The sequence below is a fragment of the Solanum verrucosum genome, unplaced genomic scaffold (genome assembly GCF_900185275.1).
Source record: "Solanum verrucosum unplaced genomic scaffold, falcon-dt-bn FXZP01000144.1, whole genome shotgun sequence".
In the NCBI taxonomy this organism is placed as follows: domain Eukaryota; kingdom Viridiplantae; phylum Streptophyta; class Magnoliopsida; order Solanales; family Solanaceae; genus Solanum; species Solanum verrucosum.
Window position 1 is genome coordinate 1,518,457 of NW_026020773.1, and position 10,076 is coordinate 1,528,532.

The following is a 10,076-nucleotide window of genomic DNA, read 5'->3' on the forward strand; positions in this document are numbered from 1 at the left end:
TATATAAATAGTACTAAAATATAGTTTAAAATAGTACTAAGAATTTGATTAACTCTCGAAATTTCATATGTACTGTGTAATTGAGATTGAGTGAGAAATATATATTATTTGAAAAATAGAATAAATATGTGATATTATTAGAAAGAGCTTTAATATATATTTTAAAAATTATTTTGTCTTCCGTATATGATTTTCTGCATATATGTGGAGTTTTAAAGTTTTTAACATTTTAATATAGAAATATGATTATTTGAAAATTTTAGTACTTTCTTCATTTAAATTTTTCCTTGTTTTTCTTTTAATTTGTTCTAGATTTAAAAGTTACATAAAAAGTACTTAAAATCACAATGTAATAATATAAGATATTAAAAAAACATAATTAAAAATCATAGAAGAAATTTTATTGACTCTTTAATTCCATATTGAAACAAAAGAAGTTTGTTTGAAAATAACATAAAAAGTAACGTAAATTAAGGTAAAATAACAACTAAAAATATTTAAGAATCATATAAGAAATTTAGTTGAGTTTCGTAAAAGTACCTACGTCACATAAAATGGAACAGAAAGAGTAATATATATTATTTGAAAATGATATAAGAAGTGCTATAAATCACAATAAATTAACAACTTCAAAATATATTTAACAAAATCACATACAAAAAATTATATAACTCTCCAAATTTCATTGGTGTCACATAAATTGAAACAAAGAACTACTCCCAATTTATGTTATTTACTTTCCTTTTTAGTCAGTCCCAAAAGAATATCACATTTCTATATTAAGTAACAATTTGATTATAAAATATTTATTTTACCTTTAATGAAATAATTTACAGTCATACAAATTTATATCATTCATTTTGGACCACAAATTTTAAAAGTCTTCATTTCTTTTTAAACTCCGTGGCGAATCAAACTACCTCACATAAAATGAGACGGAGGAAGTAATATACATTGGGCCCGCGCTGGCGCGGGAACCTGATAACTAGTAAAACTATAAAGACAGATAATATGAATAGGTCAAGATAGTACTGAATTTTTGACAGGGAAGTAGCCACTTGTTGTGGCAAGAATTTTTTTCCTTTTCAAATGATTAACACATGCAACAATTATAGGATGAATGTGACCCTTTAAAATTTATGAGATATAGTAACATTTCCACCAAAATAAAAAGAAATTGGGAGTGTCATCCTAAAAAATGAGTTTTGTTGTGCATGAAATCAAATTAGTTGAGTCTTTAGATATTGGACATCGAATAAAGAAAACAAATATTTTGAACCAAAACCCCTTTTATACATTTAGTGACAAATTTAGTAATGGATTTGCGAATTTGACATAACTGATAATTTTAGGTTCAAAGTTTGTATATATTTGTGAAAAATATGTATAAATAAAATGAGATATGCATTTTGAGGTATATAGTCTCTCAACTCAAATTTCACAACGTTTGAACTGAATTTTGCACTATGAGCGCGCTCCATATTCATAAATCAAGTTGTACTTATCATTGTAATTCATCGTATAAACAAGGTTTATGATATGATGTATACGACTTTTTTACGATGTAAATTCAAATTAATCAAAGCTTCAAAATAAATATTGAATATTGAGTGGAAAAAAACAAAATAAATTAAGTTGAGATACATTCTCTTAGAAGAACAAAGAATAATTACACGCAAGATGGTTCGAACATCATCATTACAATATACTAGTATTTTAGGAAATGGCCACCCAAAATTGGCCCCAATTTGCAATCCCTTTAATTCTACTTCCACTTTTTTCTTTACACCTTCTTGGTATCCCAATTTCACTAGTTAATTTTCTACAACTATTTGCCTCTTCACCATTTTCAACTTCAGCCATTTGTGCAACTTTACTACTAGTACCATCATTTCGCCATGAAAGCGTGAGCGTGCCATTGGCACGCTCTGCTTTAAAGTAAGAGCTGCAAGCATGTATGCTTACAGCTCTTAACACTAAACGACCGCCTTCACGGTGAGATCTTATTCTAACCCTCTCATTTCCGCTGATTGAAGTCAGCGGAGGTGGGAAATTCACTGTCCTTTTAATTCTTTTCTTGAATTCTCGACATTTTGATCGTTGAACGCCATGAGAAATGTCCCTTTCCTCCATGCTTTCGTTGAAATAACAGCCCGTCTCGTTTCCTAAGCTCTCCGTGCACATCTCCAAGCTTTTCGTGCTCATGACGAGAGAAGATAGGTGAATGTAGACGTCGTTATCGTCTTCTTTATAATAGAGTTGATGATGGTAGGTAGAAGGATTGTTGAGGATTTGTATGAAGCTCCAACTACTCACATCTTCAAGATTTTGAGACATAATGGAAGTTTTGTTGTACTAAAAAAAAACAGAGCAAAAACAGGGGATGAATTTATAGGAGTGAGAAGGTACCACTTGGGGGTTTCGTGGGAGGGGCGGGTCTATCGCAGATTTAGAATAGGAACTTTTTAGATCCGATCTTTAAAATTTTATCATTAAATTTGTTGTGACATTTTTAGGATTATGAGTTTATAATTTAATATTTTTTAAAATTAATGAATTCAGTTAATTCATACCACGAGTATTTATTTATAAAAAAAAATTGCAAGAGGAGGGAGCAAAAAGTATTGATGCCACTAGAAATATTCAACCTTCTATTCTACCACATATTTTATAATAATGAGGAAAGGAACAAGAAAAAGTTTAAAAGAAAGTGGGAGGCTAGAATTATTTGAAATGTTTTTTTTTTTTTTCATTTTCCTTTTTTTTTCTTGCATTGGTAAAAGACACTGATTTTGCTTGGCTTTAATAGTTAATTATTCACTATTTTCTTTGCCATTTAAACTATCACTCTATTGATATTAAAATATATTTTGATGTTGAGTTAGCCAAATATTTATTTTCAATCGATAACAAGTGTGTATAGGCCAATTCAGAATCGGGGTGTGTGTTTAAGGAGTGATAATTAAGGTATGAAATTCATGAAAAGTTGAAAGTTTAGTAATTAAAAAGAACCATGAATAGTTGAAGTATGAAACTCGCGAAAAAAAATAATTTTAAATGTATATTTACTATTAACTCTAAGTTTTTTTAGAAAAAAGGAATTAAAAAACGTGTTGATTGGTTAATTCTCTTTTGTGTATACAGAACGCCAACAAAATGTGACATTTTTGTTTAGCAAATGGGAAAATGACGCTTTAGTCCCGGAGTTATCGGCCAATTTGAGTCTTTCTAATATCCAATTAAACATTTTTGACCTGCAGTTAGGGTACTTTGGACATTAAAGAAATTATGCCTTTTGTGACATACAATTGCAATATACATCATTCATCAAAAAATTATAACTAGGTTGAAATTTTAATTTTATGTATAAATATTATATGTTAATTCCCCCCCCCCTCCCCCCGGCTTTAATTTTTGTTACGTGTATTTACTTTTTTATACCTTTAACATTCCTCAGTAAAATTTCTGATTTCACCGTTGTTTCTTATCCCTCGAAGTATATTCAAAGGACTATTTTAAATTTGCCTTCAACCATAAGGTACCATTTGTCTTGCATTAACATAGATTGAAAGAAATGTAATAATTGCTCTATGATTAAGTTTGAAATGTCTTTTAGAAAAGTCGATTCAATAAATAATGATTTCCACTAATAGTGATTAGCTAAGGAATATGTTGAATTAGCAATTAGCTAAGTAGTATGTTGCATTAGCAAATAATTAGGAGTAAGAAGTTATTTGCACCAAATGTTTACACCAAGTCAACTTATACAAGCTTTTAATCATTATAATTAGTTAAATAAGGTCACATAAATGAAACAAAAGAAATATTTTAACTTATTATGTAGTTTGAATTAACGGGAAGAAATGTTTGGTCACCATTCTTAATATATAAATGGTAGAAGGTAATAGGCACCCCGTAAAATAGTCAATGTACACTCTATTCGACTCGAACACCATTGTAATTAGAACAAAGTATAGTAACATGATGAAAATTATCTAACAAACATGTTCATTTTTTTAATCAGTAATGTGAACTAACATAATCTACACCTTGAAGAGTTGAAGTAACACATATCAATGTATCTATAGCCACATAGCCACTTTGAAAGATGCCTCTGAACCCTTGTTGGATCCTCCTAAAATGTGCTATTTTCGAAGGATTCGACATGCACCCAATTGTATATTTGAAGAATCCGAGCAAACATAATACTTTGTGGCTAATCGCAGGGTTCAACAACCACCAAGATACTATTAACCAGTCTAAACTGAGATATAGTTGAATTTTACCATGTTATTGCCTTGAACTATGTTGCTAGGACTTTCGAGAAATGTTGCCATTTCCCATATCGGATCTTCTTTTGGAGGATCCGACAAGCACTAGGGACAATTACGAAGAGTCCAAGCAACATAGGAGTCGACAATCATCGCATAGACACAAATAAGGTAATAAATGAACAGGCAAAATCAACTACAAAGAAGAGATCTACAGTAAGTCGACAATCAATGTAAAAATAGTCTAAGAGCGGAATCGATCAGATGATTCATATAGTCAACCCCAACGCAATTATTGAAAGCAAGGAGATAGACCTCGATCATTCAAACTCATGTTGACCAAAATACATCCCATTGCAGGATGAGCCACAAATAAGTAGAAGAAAACAAAAGAACAACATATCCAGTATAGTCCCACAAAGTAGGGTCTGGAGAGGGTGGAGTGTACACAGACCTTACCCCTACCTCACAGGTAGAGAGACTGTTTCCGATAGATCCTCTCTCAAGGAAAATAATCCAAAAAAGGAAAGGAGTCCTAGCAAAAGACACAAAATATAAGGTGATTTCTTTCTAGTTACTGTCTTTTTGAGATGTAATAGAGGGATAATGCAGGTAATAGTAGATAATCCGAGCTGTATGGTATAACATTACAAAGTGTAAAAGAAATTCTGAGACCATTAGATGAACTATATGTCTAGTATAACATTACATGTTGTTTCCTTTGCTTCAATTATCGTATTATTTGTTATCGCTACTGTTCTTTCCACCATTATTTTCAACATGACTTCTTCACTATTGTATTTCCTGTTCGTACTTGATTTGATATGCTCTAGTTGAGCTGAGGGTCTATCGGAAACAACCTCTCTTACCTCACAAGGTAGGGGTAAGGTCTGCGTTACTGCATACACAACACTCTTCCCAGACCCTACTTGTGAGATTTCATAGGGTATGTTGTTGTTGTAACAAACAAGCAGCCTGAGGCATGTGATTTGTGATCATGAAAAATTACTGAAGCTATATATGGTGTAGGAGATAGACCTCAGATAATCAACTATGCATATCTATAGATAGCAACTGGGGATCAAAAAGCACTAAATTTGATGACGTATTAAGGGAAAGACAAAGTAAGAGCATGCTATTGGAGGTGTTGCAACATGTACGAGTAGGAGAATCACAAGTACAGTTATGCACAAACTGATCAGATATCATTGTTATTGAAAAGAGATTTAGCTTCTATAAACTGACTATGTAGATATATGAAACATTGAAGCTGGTTACCTACTAAAACAAGTAAAAGTATATTGATAACGTAAAAAATCTTTATACTATTAGTGTATATGAAAAAGGATTATTGTTACAAGAATAAGGTAACCAACTCCACTAACATCACTTCCTCCTCATCTTCTTCACTATAAGAGCCACTAGCCAACATCGACAAAGCTGACACCAAAAGCTGGCATCGCTACAAGTCAAACTATAACACAATCACACACGAACCCCAAACATTATCCCCGAATGACAATATTGATTACACTTGGATAGATCTCCTCTTTATGGTTTCTAATGTTATTACCTATATCATTGGTCTGAACAATGAAACACAAGGAGTCCAAAGGTTTCTTGTATCAAACTATCGGCATCATAGAGGACAGTTCCTTTAAATTGACTACCATCCAAGACGATGAATCTCAAATATGAAGTGTGCTCCAAGTATATAACAGCGAAAAGAGACTCACACCAAAATTATTACTTCTCAAACCCAGCACCAGCTTAGCCATGTTGCTGAAGCAAATGTGGAACCGCGTCATTGTTGTGTGATAATTCCAGAAATTTGAGTACCAAACAGGGTTATGGGAGTGAGTGGCATTAAATTTCTGGAATTATCACACAACAATGACTCAGTTCCACATTGCTTAGCTATTAGTGCTAGATTTGGGAAGCAATAATTTCAGTGGGAATTCTCTACAGTTATGCACTCGGAACACTTAATATAGAAAACCATTTTTTCTTGAATGGTAATCAATTTGAAGATACTGTCCCTATGTCTATAATCATTGATAATCAAGGCTTCTTCTACCTGCAAAACATAGTGGTTTTCGGAGAAAAACAGCATCGAATCGTAACATGATGTTATGCTTACTATGCACAGACACCCTTTATGGCAAATTTGAAGGAAAAGATACAATTTTGATTAAACAGAAGTAGTTACTTTGAATTAAAATTGCAGAGAAATCCCAGATCAAGAACCCTTATTAGCAAGATATGATTGTGACTAAACAGAACTTAGTAACTTTATATCAAAATTGCAGAGAAATACCAGATCAAGAACCCTTAATAGCAAGATATGATTTTGACTAAACAGAACTTAGTAACTTTATATCAAAATTGCAGAGAAATATAATGTTTAAGCTAAGATATCCCAAATCAAGAACCCTTTACAGCAATTTGAGTAAAAAAGATACAATTTGGATTAAACAGAACTAGTTATATTCAAGATCTGAGAAAAGGGTATATAAATAGCAAAGTCTAGTACTATTTAAGCTTAACAAACCCTTTTTAGCAATTTAAAAAAAAATACACAAATTTGATCATAAAAAATCATACCATAGAGAACAATGTTGTGTGTGTGTAAAGTGCATAGAAATTGTATGGATGCAAATGCAAAGAGAAAGAGGAGCTATAAGAAGAGATAAGGAATGGGTTCATTGCATTGGTTCTTCTTGTTTAGGGGTCATTTGGTCATAAATAATTTTCAGCATAATACATAAACCGACATTCAAATTTGGTAACCAACCGACAAGTAAACATTTTACTTATATATCTAGACCAACTTGACTTGTCTTTTATTATATCAGTTTAACACTTCAACTACTAAAATAATCATCTAGATATATTCACAATCTATATACCACACGCATTAAAATGTTTTATTGTGAGATCAAATTGAGAATATATTTATATATTATGCCTGCCACATAATACAACAAGGACTAATAAGTCAAGAAACACACTCCAACAAAGTCACGTTATATTTGATGGAGCAACAACCTTCATTTTGGTCCACCATAGTCATGACTAATTTGTCAAAAATTGGAAAATTTGATTTCATTCATATCCACTTCTAAAAGATGCCAAAATTCTTTGTTAAAGTGACCAAAAAAACAGATTAGGATGAAAAAAAAGAAAAATCACTATAGTCCTCCATTTCTTGATTCATCATCCCCCCTTGATTTATGGCTTCAAAAGGCCCTCATAATCCTGTAGGAATAAAATGGGTGAAAATCATATATTAAGAAAATAGAAGAGAAAAAAATATAGTAAGTAATTCCTTCTCATTCGTCTAAAATCATGAAATATACATTGCAACATATTATGGTCGTTTAACATTTTAAAATCCATATTCAAAAAGTATTGAGCGTAGCCGCTAACAAAATGAATGAACGTTATATGAAAGATCAAAGTTCAAATCTTATTAAATGAGCTAGAGAAAAATGACATACAAATGTTAAGTATAATTGAGATACGAATAAGTAGACTCAAAAACACAATAGAAACATGAATTTATGTAAATTCTTTTTACTTGTGTAAGTCTTGATATAAACAGAATTACAAGTGCAAAATATGCAAAGACCTCTCATATAGACATTGAACATTTAAAGGTGTGACTTATCGATTAATAAAATGATTGAGCATTATGAGAGAGTAATACGCTTCAAATCTGAATATATATTGGTGGAAGCTAACACATACATATTAAAATAAACAAAGTACATGCAAACGAAATAACGACAGTGAAAATGAACTCGGGAAATTTTTTTTTATCAATACCACTAAACTCTAAACCTTTGATTCAGAGGTATAAGCTAAAACAAACAACAGTATATTTAGTGTGGTCTCATTAAAATTTGTCATTGAAAAAGATTCAATAATTATTTTCACAGATATTTTAATTGAATTGGTTAAAAGAAATAATAGTAATATTTTCATAGAAAAAAAATTTAGGAAACTTTCTGAGAATCTATATGCATTTTCAAGTGAGCTAGTTCGGTAGAAAATGACTAAAAAACCATATTCTACCTCTAGCTCTACTTTAAAGAGGTTATTTTCAATACATCCTCGATTCAAGAAAAAAGGGTCCAGAAAATACTATAAACACACAAACCAGAAAAAGAAGAATTTATTTCTCATACATGTACTTACATATTAGATGCCTTTGCCCTTTGTATGATCAACTTTGCAAGAATTCTCCCTCAACTTTCTAACTCCACAAGAGCTCTCAATAATGCAATTATCAAATATATGAGTTGTTTTTGGATTAGGACCATGAGTAATCACACAAGTATAGTCCTCTGAACTCTCCATTTCATCTAAATCCCCACAAGTACTATTTTTCACCTCAATTGAACAAGGGATTTCAACTTTTAACTTTGCTCCAAATAAGACATGGAATTTTTCACTAGTTACTTTTGGATCAATAAGAGCAAGTCCAATGCTTTCTGATTCCATCTTGTTATTTGAATGCTTTTTAGTGATGGGGTTTGGTGGTTTTCTATCATAACCAAAAAGGTTCCCATTCTGACTTGTTTGAAACTGAGACGTAGAAGTAATTTCTGATTCCAGCTTGTTATTTAAAGGCTTTTTAATGAAGGGGTTTGGTGGTTTTCTATCATAACCAAAAGGGTTTCCAAGATTGTGATTTTGCATGCCATCAAGTGTCGAATTTGAGCTAACAATGCATTCAGCATCATACAGTTGATCCTGACTTGTTTGAAATCGAGGCACATTGTTTGGAGTTGTCTTAATGATTGGGGCCTTTTTATTGATGGGGTTTGGTGATTTTCTATCATAACCAAAAGGATTCCCAATATTAAGATTTTGCATGTCATCAAGAAGGGAATTTGGGCTAGTGACAATTTCAGAGTCATATAGTCGATCTCGACTTGTTTGGATAGTTCCAATGTCAGATAGACTTCTAGTCAAAAGGCCATTAAAAAATCTTGGAGAACCTAAGAAGGATGAAATTGGTTTATTTGTGTGATTTTGTGTGGAATTGTGAGATGGATAAGTTGAACTCTGATCAGCCATATATGAACCTTTGTTTGCTAATTAATTAGCAGTCATGATCCCCTCTTCTTGATTTGTAGACTACTGCATATTAAAAGCAAGTTATGTCAAAAAAGAAATTAAAAAAATTTGATAGGATGTAGATTATATAAACTTAAATGAAATGACATGATAGAAAACTAATGGAAAGAATATAAAAAGGTAGACTCATAAAGATATAAAAAAAATTAGCATATAATATCAATCAAATTAACTCGAGATAAATGAAATGAATTTATCTCATGCTGAATACAAAAACTTAAATGAAATAACATGATCGAAAACTAATCAAAAAAATCTAGCATATATTAATAAGTAAATTCGAGATAAATGAAACATGACAACTATTCTGAAACGGGAGATTAATAAGAAATTTACCAAAAACAGCAACCACTATTGCCTTCCATGAACTTCTTAAAAACAAAAGAACAAAGAGAGAGATTTTTTTGCTAAATAGTAGGCCCTTTAATAGCTAGCTAGAGCTCCAAATTTATATCCAAACAATCTATTTCTTAAAACATTATTATATATCAATGGTATAAATTCTATTTTTATATTATTAATTAGTGAATTTTAATTTTGCTATTTAGAAAAAGGTGTTTGTGTATTTTGAGTTGATTTAATAATGTTTGTACTTATCTCTTGTCATCATTTCAAGCATTTTTGTACTCATTCAACATTTGTCTGCTTTCGTGTGCCGAT

At 31.2% G+C, this 10,076-nt stretch overlaps 2 protein-coding genes across 2 annotated transcripts; both read right to left on the reverse strand.

The window, feature by feature from the left end:
* Window positions 1–1,715: 1,715 nt before the first annotated feature.
* Window positions 1,716–2,337, reverse strand: LOC125812959 (protein FANTASTIC FOUR 3-like). The gene has a single exon (XM_049492440.1). It carries the CDS (start codon window positions 2,335–2,337, stop codon window positions 1,717–1,719), a length of 621 nt encoding a protein of 206 aa, XP_049348397.1. The 3' UTR covers window position 1,716.
* A 6,137-nt stretch (window positions 2,338–8,474) lies between these two features.
* On the reverse strand, window positions 8,475–9,356 carry LOC125812957 (uncharacterized). Its single transcript, XM_049492438.1, has one exon. The coding sequence runs from the start codon at window positions 9,354–9,356 to the stop codon at window positions 8,475–8,477; it is 882 nt and encodes a 293-aa protein (XP_049348395.1).
* Window positions 9,357–10,076: the final 720 nt, after the last annotated feature.